This window comes from Struthio camelus, chromosome 2 (genome assembly GCF_040807025.1).
Source record: "Struthio camelus isolate bStrCam1 chromosome 2, bStrCam1.hap1, whole genome shotgun sequence".
NCBI classification, from domain to species: domain Eukaryota; kingdom Metazoa; phylum Chordata; class Aves; order Struthioniformes; family Struthionidae; genus Struthio; species Struthio camelus.
In genome coordinates, this window is record NC_090943.1 from 155,706,108 (window position 1) to 155,719,855 (window position 13,748).

Here is a 13,748-nt window from a genome sequence, read left to right on the forward strand (position 1 = left end):
AACTGAAGAATACTGAGGCTTGTGTACTCCCGTATTCTGCCTTTAAGACTGGAAGCTGTGAAGCTGACTTAATGCCTTCTGCGTGCTTAGATAATGTTATGGATTCATGCATAAGTGATAAGTTGTAAAGAGCAGCCAACACAATGTAGCAAGCACAAGGAAGTTTTACAGCAACAGTGAATGGATGGAGTAAAAAAGCGCAACTGATTTTAGAATGAGCAAAACTGCCAGCAGTTCAGGAAAAACTTGTAGCAGCAGCTTCAGGAAGATCAGGGAGACTTTGGCCCTACTACAATCAGCAATTTATGAATTCAAAAGGACTTAGGACAGAAAGCAGCAAAGACACAAAACATCAAGACAAAGCACCCTCAGTGAATATAAACAAGTGGTAAAACACAGGTGATCAGACCAGCGAGAATTAGCATTTCTTGGCTGTAACAGCACAAACTGGGTAGGGTAGAGGGAGGGAAATTATTTTGATTCTTTTCTAATTGAATATAACCCTTTGATTAATCATTTCCCATGAACTTTTAAGTATTGTATAATTCAGTATCTTTTATAAACCAAAATGCCTATTAAAAGAAATTAATGCACATAACCTGCATGACATTGTGCTTACACGAAGCTGACAGTTTCCCATAATTTCATGTACCTCAGTGAATTTCATTTGTTTTCTATAAGCCAATTTTAACACTTTCACAGGTGTTTGCAAGACTGAGGCCTTGAATGGTAAATTAAGCAAAGTATGATGAGTGAAAAATTAAAAAAGGTTGTTCAGGAAAGATTATGCAATTTCCTTATTTTTTTGGTCTATGCAGCTTATTTAAATATTTTGCATTGCATCATTATTCTTCGTATAAGTAACTTGGCCATACTAGTATGAGATACTGTACCTGAGCTAAACCATGGGAGGTTACCTTGTGAAAAAACATCCTAAAGAAACGATTTTCACATATTTAAGAGAGCAGAAGGAAATAAGATTAGTCTGTTTCCTACCCTGCCTGGCACAGGATACAGAACTTCACTCATTCTTTAGGTTTAAATAAAACAACTAACAAAGTTTTGCAGGTATGACCGTGTTAAAAAGTGTGGTTGTGCAAACGAACACAGCAAGCCAAGGGAGGAAGCAGGCAGGAGGAGCACGGAAATGCAAGTGGGCAGTGTCTTGGAGTTCAGAATTTGGAATCTGGCTCTTCAGGAAGAGGCAACAATGGGACAAAGTTAAAAGTAGACGAAGTGGTGAGAAATTACTATTCTAGTTACAGTGGTAGTACGTAGCAAAGATTAAGTGAGTGTCAAGGTGGGAAGACAGGAAGATGTTACAGTAATATATCGGTTAATTAAGCAGGAGAAAGAGTGGGTTTTTACAACGCAGTTATTACAGCGTTATAAAAAAAACCACAGTGATGATACAGGATATTGAAAGGATTTACAGATACCCTCTCAAAAGTAATGCAGAAATAAACTCCTGAAAGGAAGACTTGCCACATCTGTCTGTATCCCATGACTCCGGAATATTTTTTTTGATTTGTATATAATTATTCTGCTTTTATGACAGCTCATGTCAGCACAGAAATGAAATTAAAATTCTATTACATTTCAAATAAATTGAAAATGGGATTTACACAGAGGTTTAAAGTTGTAGCTGACTGAAAAACAATAGATTTCACTTCTTAAAAAAAGAAACATTTTCTGTAGTATCTGTTTGTTCTAAACCTATGAGATTTTTAACACAAAGTTTATTTTATTTCCTCAGTCTTTCCTTTAGTCTGCCACTGACCCAAAAAACACTTCTCCATCTTTCCTGACATTATATTTTTCTAGTTTCTGTTATCAAAGTTAATTTGTAACAATCATATCTGCTTGAACATGCACATTCAATGTTTTTATATGTTGAAATTATTTATTGTCTTTATATGTCAATTTTCTCAAACAGTTGTAAAAGATTTTCTTCATTTTAAGTACGGCAGACTACTGCAGAATTTCAGAACTTAGTATATAGTATACTTTAATATACTTTTCATGGTATACCATTAAAAATTAAATAAGCAAAACAAAATAATAAAATGAACTTCAGAACTTGGGAAGAAAATACCGTAATGTAATAGATATAACATCTGGTGCATGGTTTAGTTTGTAAAGGGAAATAGGAAGTAACACTATGCATTCGAATGTCCCACACCTACCACCTAACATGTTTAATATCTGACTTGCAGAAAACAGAATTTGAAACTAAATAAAAGTCTGTTCTCTTTCATTACCTACTGCCTGACACTTCCAGCAAGGATGTGAGTGGGTCATCTGAGCTGTACTTTGTTTTCCTTTTCTGTATAGCTCAAAAACGAACTTCTAAACAACTCATATGATTTCATATAAATCACAAAAGTAATTATCCCATGGTTCCTCAGTTGCTGGGTAGGATCATCTAACAGACAAGTTTCTGCTTCATATCTTTTAACAGACCCATAAGCTAGACAGTTTCCAGTAAAGATTTTAGCCTATGATATGGTTTATATCCTTTGGTATGAAGGATGCTATACCAAAATGAGTCATTGCCCTTTTTAAAACAGTTAAAGAAGCCCTACAGCTGCAGTAGAATGGCTCCTTTTACCTAAATTCACTCAGAAAACACATTCCAGGACATTCCTGACCTCAGGAAGTCTAATATACGGATATATGTAAATTCTGCTCTATTCTTGTACAGAATAGAGCTCATCTGAGATAATTACACGGAGTTTTAAAAAGTTTACTGTTGTAAAAGATCATGGTTACATAATAAAAATTACTAGCTCTAACTTTTTGCCAGTTGTAATTTTTAGCACATTAATTGATTAATGTTAAAACATTGAGGGCCAGATCCTGCAAACATTTATGTACAGTAGCCCTATGCTTTGTTCCTTGTAATGAAATGTGAAAAAAATACCTGAACAAAATCACATTGTTATGTATACTGTGAAAAAATCCTTTCGGTAAAAAAATGGAAAATTGCAACCACAGAAAGGGTTACTGTTCCCTGAAGAGCCACTGATACACTGTAGATATTGAAAAGTATTATTTACAGTAATGCTGGTGGAAAAGCAGACAGTATTACCAAACACTAATGAAGCTCAATTTTCATTAGCACTTCATCATTTTAATGATCTTCTTGGAAACAGTGAGATTCCCAAGTTAAAGCTTCAGATGCTTTCACTCTTCCGCAAAATTATGCTCGTTCATAAAAACAGTGGATAAGAATCTTAACAAGGTTAATTAAACCCTTAATATGCCAACGCATTCAGAAATAGGTAGCAAGAGATAACAGTGATAAAACTGCCCTAGTAAATAGAAACTTACTCACTGTTTTACACACATCACTTACACAACCATAGAGGCAAATTAAAATTTTTATTATAAAAATATTGTTTCTGCATCTGTTGCATATTATCTTTCAGAATATTAGGACCCTTTAAAAAGCTAAGTAGTTGCACAGCGTACATTAGACGTCGTTATCTGCTGTAATTTAATTAAAGTATGTTTATACATACTATACTACCTATACTCTAATACACTGTACTTTGACATAACTTTTCCCACAGTTGAATTTCCCACATTTATGAAAGTATGAACAACCTGTTTCTAAGGAGGTTTTTCTTGGTGTAAAATGGCTCTTCCTTTTCCTTTACAACCCGAATTCTTTTTTTTCCTTAGCAAAAATACTGCAACAAAAATTTATTCTTTAAATGTACCTTGGTAGTGAGCACTAAATCCACGGTATCGGTGATTGCTGTCTGTTACAAAATGCAGTCTGAGCCAGTTTTTGTTGCTGATAACTGGAGGAGGTATATTCATTCCAGAGAGCCTGAAGTAAGATAAATAAATAACAATTATTAATAGAAGACATAAAATTGATCAGGTCTGAAGATCAGCAGATTATTAGAAAAATTTGATACAGGCCCTGTATGAATTTTTTTTAACACACATTCATTTACACGCTCTATGCATAATTCATAGAGACAGTGAATGAGACTTTTTATGCATCCATGAACAGTATACCATGACAAGTGTGAACAGAGAGTCTTGTCCACTCCGCATGACCAAGTGGCCAGATACAAATCAGTCCAGAAATCACACTGCCACATTATTTGTCAGGCACGGCACTATCATGATGCGGCTACATGACTTTCAGGCTGAAAAGACTTTGTGCCTGCCCAGCTCGGAGCACAGGTCAGGCAGAGCACTGCTCTGTCCCCCAGTACAAGGAACATGCCCTGCGGTTCTTACACTCACGATGTGGAACGGGAGGGCTTAAGTTATGCAGAACACCTACATCGATAAAACAACCACCTATTTTTCAAGAGTAACATTTTCCTAAACCCAAGGGACAACAGAAGAAACATATCCTCCACCGGTTTAATAACTAATGAACATATGTTACTAAAGGTATATAAAGACTTTTTTTTTTTTTTTCCTGTCAGGATACTGTTCCAATAATAGAAGTCCTTTTTTCTTGACTTGCTCATTAGAAGATTGAGGGTTTTTGATTAGATGAGAAGTTATAGTTAAAAAAAAATGTGAATAACCTTCTGATAAACTGCTTCTATCAAGTCAATTATCCAACAAAATATTTCTCATTATTAAGGAGTAGATACATCTTTAGGATGCCAGTATACCCATCTACGTCCTTCCATTTATTTCTAAATAGAGTTCTTCCTGTAGCTAGAATAAGATGTTAGTCAACATATATACTGTTTTATATTCAGACATTATGGAATCCTCTCCTATTTTGAAAAAAAAAAAAAAAAACCCCTATAATGAAATGAATCATAAAACTATTCAGACATTCCACAATTGAGACAATGAATAGATTCTATTTTTAATAATTGCTTGGTTTTACAAAATACTTTTCACTTAAGCTTAGAAATGGCTTTGCAAAGTACAATAATATCATTATCAATACCATTATCTTCATTTTATAAACAGACAAATAAATGAACAGAAAGGGAAAGCAATGTGTCCCAAATCATCTAGCAGGCCAGCAATTAAAAGAAAATTGAAAGAGAAGATTGCAAATTCGGAGCTCCAGCTTTTAAAACTAAAGTCTAATCAATCTTACACAGTAAATAACTGTAGATAGTCTTTTGGTAGGCATAGTTTCTCCTCGCTCCCCCCACTAAATTAGGAACTTCTGCTTTGAGTTCTCTTACAAAGGCATTTTTTTTCCTGTTTCAAGCAAAACCAAGTAACTCACAATTCCAAATGTATTCATAATAAAGTTAGATTAATACAATAATAATGTTAACAAATACAAGTGATAAACTCAAGACTGAGAGAGAAAACCTAAATCAAAATACCATCATCTAAATAAAATACTGTGACTGTATTCCGTTTCAAGATACTTTAATTGAACAACTCAATTTCTTTAAATAACATTTTTCAAAGGAAACTTATTTCATTATTTTTTTCCTTTCTGTAGCGCCAGTAGTAGAGGAGTGCATTTACTAGACAGAAAAGTGGTCTCCTCCAAAGTCTTGTTCTGTGCGTTGCTAATATCAGTGTATACCCTTTCCAAACCACACTTCCCAGGCGTTATTTTATGGCTTAATTTTTGTTTCATGGTTTGGAATCATACTGTGATAGTACTAGGCAATAGCACAGCCAGACAAAATATGGTAATGTAAATTAACAGTAAATTCAAGATAGTAATGGCAAGTGCCTGGAGCCCAGATTTTTCTTCTCTGATTCTTTGTCCTCATACACGACCTGGATCTAAATTTGAGCTCAATCCTTGCTTGGGTAATAAGCCCCCACTGGTCAGCTCAGGCAGCGAAAATGAATGCTTTTTAGATGTAAATTCCTAGATTCAATTTCTGCTTATGACAGCCTAAGCAGGCTGTCCAACATATGGCCATGTTATTTTGAGCTAAAGACTACTTCTCTTGAAAATAGCCCCCTACTTACTAAATGCCTTCCCAGATCCCTCAAAGGGGAGCTTGTCCTGCCTACTTCCATGACTTGATGCAAATCCAGGAGTAAGCTTCTGAACAAACCTCCCCTTCCCCAAGTTAGGTTTGAGGGGCGAAACGCGGTTAAGACCCAAGAAAGTAAACATGCAAATATTAATAAATAGTTTCTATAAAATAAACTTGCCTTGTATAAAATGAATATGTAAGAGCTTTAATTCTTTCTCTTATTAATCTATATTATTAAAAATAATATGCTGAATAAGATGTGTGATAACTTTAAAAAACACAACCAAAAAAATGTATGTTACCTCTTCTCTGGATTTCAACAACTTTCATGCTTTTGGTTTGACTTGGAGACTATATTCTTAACCTCGAGTCACGGATCCTCACCCACGAACAGAAGCAGCAAAGCTAGGCTAGATTTGAGAATTTTTTGGAGGGGATATTTGGTTTGGGAATAGTTCATCTAAATGTCTTCAGGACATCCAGACAGCACTATGGTAGGCATATGATAAATTATTTGAAGTCAGCCATCCTGGCTGTCAAAGATGGAAATATTAAGTAGAAATGGGACATGGAAGGACATGTCACCATATATCAGTATCCAGTGCAAGACCTTGTTTCCTCACAGAGGAGAAATATTATGTTATAAAACTCTCACTGCATATTGCACTGAGTACTTTGGCAGTATAAACGAATACTATAAAAACCTATGCTGTACCAGTGCAAAGGGAAGGTCAAAAAAGAGGTGGGCCGGAGTTTACAAAGGTACAGGAACAGGCAATTTGAAGCTAATATTATTCATTATAAAACAAGCACTTTAAAAGCGGTATTTTTTTCAGAAGGAGCAGTAAAAAAATAAAATACACCTTAAATAAAGGGCTAATAAGCTTATGTAGGTTTTTTTTTTTTGTTTCGTGAGGGAGATTTTGAAACAGTAACAATTTAGATGTAGTGTTCTTTACATCTTTTCTGAATCAAGCTATTGGAAAGTGGAGCAAGTTTAAGATGCTTGCCCATATTTCTGAAACTGTTTTAGTGCCCTCTTTCCCTCAGGCACCAACATAAAACGTTTGACTGGCACCACAGGCTACTAAAACTCCTCCAAATACTTGTCTTATAATGCTTTTATGGGTATGGAAATGCACTAGCTGGTCTTACTCATCCCAGCTGTAGAACATACACAGTCTAACTTTCCTTATCTTCAAAAATTGCCCTCATATCCTAGATCCAAGGAATTTGGATTGTTCTCCTTTTTTTTTTATTTAGTGCTATGAGATTGCAGAAGGACATTTATCAGCCTCATCGTGGTAGCATCTGCCAGTCTTTAATGTATTTAGCCAGAGAGCGGCTACAGAAGTACTTGCACTTATTTTTTGCTGTGCCTCTCCTCCCAGCCCCACAGAATTTCCAGTCATTTCCATGCACGGCTGTAAATACCGCGCCCCAAGGACCTATGGTTTCTGTACCCGCTGGAATGCAAGGTCGAGATATTCTGTGCAAGTCCTCCAGTGCGCTCAAGCCAATAAGAGTGTTCCTAGCCTAAACTACACAAAACATAATCAGAAACACCAGTTAAGGTGTCTCCTGATTTTTTTAGATTGCCAGTCAAGAAGATACAGCACTCATCCAGGAAAATGAACATGCCAGTTCAATCCTTATTTCATATAAAGGGATGGCAATCCACAAATGTGACCCAACTTCATCATCCTCCACACAAGATGGCACGTGCAGAGACAGGCAGTTCCTGTACACGCATATGTGTATTCAGATATGTGCGATTTTTACCGCTCATACTGCTACTGTACCATTCTGCAGGAAAGATCAGAGAATTCATTGAGTCAGAAGGAAAAGGAAAAGCTATTGCAATATCATATAAGTCTAATATCAAATTAGTATTTGTGAGGTAAAATTTTGTCAATCAGTTAAGTTCTACAGAAACATTTTCATTCTGGTGAAACCTTTAATTAAAGCTAAAGAAGCTACCTGTTTATGCTGCCTATCTGCGTGTTAACCCCCTAGCTGTTATACCAGCTGCTTAGTCTGGTGCTACTTTGCTCCATCCTGCCAGCCTAGCAACTGATATCCAGAATTTCATGCAAAAACAAATAAATAAATAAATAAGCAAACACATCTAATCCTTCTTCTGGTTAGTTTTACTGTATAGTGCATTATTGTTGTTGCTGGCTACTAGACTTTATTTGCACATTGCTCTGCACTGCAGAAGCTGTTAGAACTGTACTACGGCAGGCAAAAGCCTACATTTCTGATTAGAAAACATGGAATCATTCCACATTTTCACTGTGAATTTGACCACAAAACATGCTTTCTAACAGCCACAAAGTTAAGTTGTTACAAATATCTTATTACAAATGTAAGCAGCATACTGCAGATTGATGCTTGGTTTTTGAAAGGCACAGGCTTAATTAGTTGTCCTTTTCTGTAGTTCTTTCTCTCTGTAACACTCTTACCTAATGATGAAAGACAAACAAGCCCTTTTGTTTAAATTCTCACCCCTCCTAACTAGCCGTTAAGCAATACAGAAGTAACAATAGTTTGCTACTTACATATTTGAGAATAAATCTGTTACTGCAGGAGGTCTCACTGCACACTTGAAACAAAAATAAGATTGTACGTCCCATTTGCTAGCGACTACTTGGAATAGTATATATTCTGTCTATTACAAAATTCCTCTCTTAATAAGCACAAAAACATGTGAAAATTAATTTAAAGGTTAAAGTGCAAGGCATGAGAAAACTACATCCTAGCCATTTAAATATGCTCATTAAAAAAAAATCAGTTTATTTTTAAAATAGCTTCTATCTAGTTAAGTCTGTCTATCAATCACATCAATTATTCATTAACACATTTATCTCTGACAGCTATGGGTTATACTTAAGATCATTCTAAATAAGCACACGCTGATATCGCCTAAGTTCTAACTAAATTCACGTTTCCAAAAATCTAATCTTTATAATTCATGATTTCTATGGGTTTGTTCCAGAAAGTAGGTTTGCGGCTGACAGAATTTGTAATGGCAACTGGCAGAAGATGATTGCTTATTCCGCTCATGTAACTACCCTTTTTCTCATATCCATTTATCTTCTCAGCAAATTATAAAGCTGTTCACCATTACCATAATGCATTGGCAGTCCACTTTACTTCTGTGCCAACCATTGCTCCAAGCATAGCTAAAATGCATCCATTAGAATATTTTCCTAAATTTCTAAGGAAAAAAGAACATCTATCCATAAAGTAAATGCAGCTGTTTCATCTTTTTAGAGTTTGGAAGATATAGCTCCCCTCCCAAACTCTACAGAATCTTGCATAGCAAATTTAAGTCAACAGACAACAGGCTTCCTCTCTGCAGCTGTCTTCCATAAACTCATAGAAGTTGTTCACGGAGAATCTCAAGACCATTGGTTCTGAATCAGTGATTTAAAGCATTTCACCTTTGTGTGTAGTCAATAACAATTTATTAGACTGTCTGTTATTTAATTTAAAACATATTTAGGAAAAAAAAATGTTTACTGACATAATACACCTTTGTTTCATTTGTTACTAACCAAGAATGGTAGTAAAAGCATAAAACTGTGCATGCAGACATGCGCTGGGGAAGTTCCCAGCAGTTCCCTTGTCAGCTTCTTTGCTTTGCAACTGTAGATAAATCACTGGATATAACAGAAATAAGGTGTTAAAATTTCTTGAGAAACTAAATCTTATTCTTCTTGTAAATTACTACAACATCGTGCCTCCACTCCCTTCTCCTCTGTACTATTTAGGAGGTAATTTTCGAAAAACACTCTACATTACGCTAAATCTGTTCCAGTGAAGTCAATTAGTGTTTTATTCTCACTCAAAAACCTAATGCATAATTGCCATCTCATGTTGCAAAGTGGGATTCAGGGCAGATTTGTTTATTTTTTAACGGCATAGTGCATATCTTACATTTCCTCCTGAGACATACCATAAAATGCTACCTCCTGCTTTAATACTGGAAATGCACACCGCTAGCTAGCTATATTTTTAACAACACAACACATAGGTAGTTCAAAAATCCCTGCCTTGTCAAATTATGTGCATGCATAAAACTAACCGATTAGCAAAAATCTGCTACAACTGTAACTCTTTCCAACAAAATGAAATCAGAAAGAACCGTCTCTTTCTTTAAAACCAGAATACAAAGAACTGAGGGTTAAAAGAGATAGTCTGTAAAACAAAAACATTTGATTTCGTACAAATTTTGCATATTACTTCTTATTCTTACAGACAGGCTGGCCAAACTATTTAAAATCTGTTTTCCATTCACATTGCTGTTTTCTTTTTCATACATTGCTTATCTGCTATGACTGTCTTTGCCATATCTTGTTAAGTGGCTTATAAGCTTATTCTGGATTAGTCAGATAAAATATAGCCTATAATATACAAATATAAGAAGTAATTTAGACGTGATATGGGCATGAAGAGAGACGAAAGAGTGCCCAGATTGCAAAGGCCTTGTTAAGCTCAAAATCACATCACTGAACAAATATTCAGAATAATTTCAAGGAAGGAGGATACTACAAAACAGGTCCATGGGAGGAAGGAGGAAAGGAGTCAGAACAGGCAGTCCTGAATGTATTTGAGTGTCCAATTTATCATCTGAATCTGTATGGAATGGTAGCAGAGTTTAAGCTTTGTGTGTTACTCTTCTGTTTGGACCAGAAATCAGAGACACAATCATGTATTCTTTTAGTGAAATTAATTTATAAAACATGTGCATTCTAATTTTGAAGCAAGATTAGTACTAAACAGGAAGCATACAAGCCTTTCTAGTACAAGCCTTAGTTTAGATGCTAAAGGTAGCCAGGAAAAGTTATTTTTTCGGACAAATACTATTTCATGAAATACTTTTCCATGAAACATATAGTTCCTATACTCCCTCAAGAGCCAGGAAGTTCACAGACATGGAATTGATCGGGAAAGCAATATGAGATTGATACCCCAGCTACAAGCACTGCTGAAATCAGTTCTAATACTACTAAACCCTTGCAATGGGCCTACTTAGCCTAATAAGACACCTACGTTGTAGCATGCAGGCCTCACTTATATGCACTACAAACTCTTGAACACTTGCTTTCATGCGAGCTGCAGCTGTGTAGAAACTCCCTGCTTCATATATTAAATATTAAGCAGGCAGTATTAGCTTGTTAAAATAAAACTGCTGTTGATACTTAAAGCTTTGATACAAAAAGAGGACAAGGTATCACGTATTTTGATAAGGCATACCATGCACTGGCCATGCATGCATAGAAGCTAGTGTGGAGTTAACGCCTAGGCAGCATGGCACAACTGCCATAGGAGATGGCAGCCTCCTGCCCATTGAGAGAGAGAATCACCCATCAAGATCACCTCTTTCCCATCTAAGAGAACAGCACCTGAACAGTGGCTTTTTTGATTTGAGTAAATTAGTGAGTAAACATATTAATCATTAATGTGAGGTATGAACCACGCATAGTTTACTATGTTTGCTATACTTGTGTACAACACAGACTTAATAGCAACGATATCTAGTATCCTTTCCTGCACGATTGCCTTGATCGCATAAAACAACTACTCTTCTTGTAATGAGGTTCATTAAGAACACTTTTGTAAAAAGATCCATCCCACTACCTAGATGTAAGGGTGCTCATTTGTGGACGCAAGATCAAGATTCAAGTCTCTAATTTAACAAATTCAGACACAGAACTTCAAGTCAGGTCTTCCAAAAGGAGTGTTTTAACCCATGAAATCATTGCAGTGCTGTCATTCAACAGGAACCTGGGTAGATTTCCTCCCTTCCCCCCCCCCCCCCCCCAACCTCCCAGGTAAGAATGGGGAAAGGATTTCAAGTTTTACAGTTTTATGAGGCAGAAAATATTTCTCTTCCAGCTCTTTTTGTTTCGAAAGAACTAGATTCACACTGAAAAAGTAAAGCCAAAATTGATTGATTACCTAACACGTTGCTCATTTTGCAAAGATCCTGAATGATTTAGTGATCAAGTTAACATATCACTCTTGTTCCATCAACCCAGTCAGTAAAATTGCTCAGTGGGAAAATACTGGGATTTAGACACTAACCTAATCACTAACTTTATTATCGTCTACTACACAAACAATTTTTTGTATGACTAGGACCGTCAATGTCCTTTAAGTTTCTAAGTCTGGTGATGAACTTAATGGGCCTTAATGATAGTCTTTATAAATGTGAATGTCTATTGTAGGACAACTTGGCGGTACCGACCTTTCTTTTTCCATCACCTTTTTTCTGAAAAATGTTTCCTATCTCATTTATATTAAATCATTTCAGGGTGAGGATATTGTGACATACATTGTCAAACAGACAGCCCACCTCCCTGCTCCTCCACCCCCCTTTATCTCTTACATTATCTCTTACTGTTGCCTAAACTGAGAACTCAAGATGTAAATTTGTCAAAGATATCAAGTAAATGTTACATGCTAATAAATATCTTCAGTTTTCTTTGAAGAGGTCAAGAAGATGGATAATTCTCTATAAATTGTTCTGTTATGAAAATGTTTCCAATATAAATGTTCACATAATATGAAAACAAGTATTTTCAGAGCTGTGTATTTCCTAGATTTATAACTGTAGCTTATGCTTATGCAGCATTCACATACATAGCAATGTCTGTATTACAGTAAAAGAATTCACGAGCAGCCTCTGTAACAGGAGATATGGAACTTCCAAGTGAGTGGAAGTTTCAAGTGCATTATATGTATGACACTCAAGCTGTAACGGTGGTGTAGCTGGGTATCAGGGCTGCTTGTGTGCGCATCCAGTACGCTTGAGTCATTAATTCCTTTGGTGGTTCAGGAACTCCCCAGCTAGCTATCTGCACAGATGAGATAAAGGACAGACTTGCCACAACAAACCAACTTGAAAGGTAATTACAGAGTTATTTAATCAAAAGATACAGTTGATAAGTTTCCACTGTTCAGCCTTCAAATGATGCAAACAAGAAACAATGTAGCAAGAGAGAGATTAACTTGGAGACATAGAAAGAATATAAATGAACCTAAAGAGGAAGGGAATTGAGTTAATCTTCTGCATCACCGTAGCTCAGTGTCCAATCATGAGGAATTACAGAGCATGCCTTTTGGAGGAAAAAGGAAACACTTCTCATTCAATCCTGGAGGAAGAGAGAAGACTCTTAATAAATCTGTCTCTCTCTCAAATTTAATCATGCAGAAGAAAAGTAAAGAAGTGTCCAGAATAGAAAGTCCTATTAGCAGTTTCAGAGTAATAGATCAAGTTTTAAGTGGTTACAAAGGCCTAAGTAAGTGAAAGATCTAGTTCCTAAGACTAGTCTCCTGTAAACCTGTCAGTAGTAGGATTAAGCATTTTATTTCATTCAAAATCAGGACATTGACAAGGTTTAACCTAGACACAGCCCTGATTCTAGTTTCCATGTCTCAGATATGCAGCCAAATGACTGACAAAAAGCTATTTTCAATTTTTAAAGCAGTATATCACTATTCTTCACATTTAACCTAACTAGTTGTTTAGAACTAAATTAAGGTTTTGGGTAAAAATTACACTATAATCATTTATTCCTGGTTTATAAAACAAATATAAAGTTGAACAAGCCAATGTTTGGAAAGAGGGGAAAAGATACAATCATTTTACATCATCTCACCTTGAATTATTTTTAATGGAAAGTTATTTAACAATCAATTAATTTTTGAGTTATTCAGCTAGAGGTATAAAAATAATTCACCTTAAGACTTTTTCTGTTAAGTTCAGCATGAGATCTAGAAGAATGAAAA

The 13,748-nt window shown here is 35.7% G+C and overlaps 1 protein-coding gene across 2 annotated transcripts in view; it reads right to left on the bottom strand.

Annotated features, from left to right (window-relative positions):
• CSMD3 (CUB and Sushi multiple domains 3) overlaps positions 1-13,748 on the bottom strand; it is a 711,519-nt gene that overhangs the window by 462,662 nt on the left and 235,109 nt on the right. For both annotated transcript variants that reach the window (XM_068933141.1, XM_068933140.1), the window contains exon 6: positions 3,726-3,838. In XM_068933141.1, the coding sequence (XP_068789242.1) occupies positions 3,726-3,838 (113 nt within the window). The remainder of the gene's footprint in view (positions 1-3,725; positions 3,839-13,748) is intronic.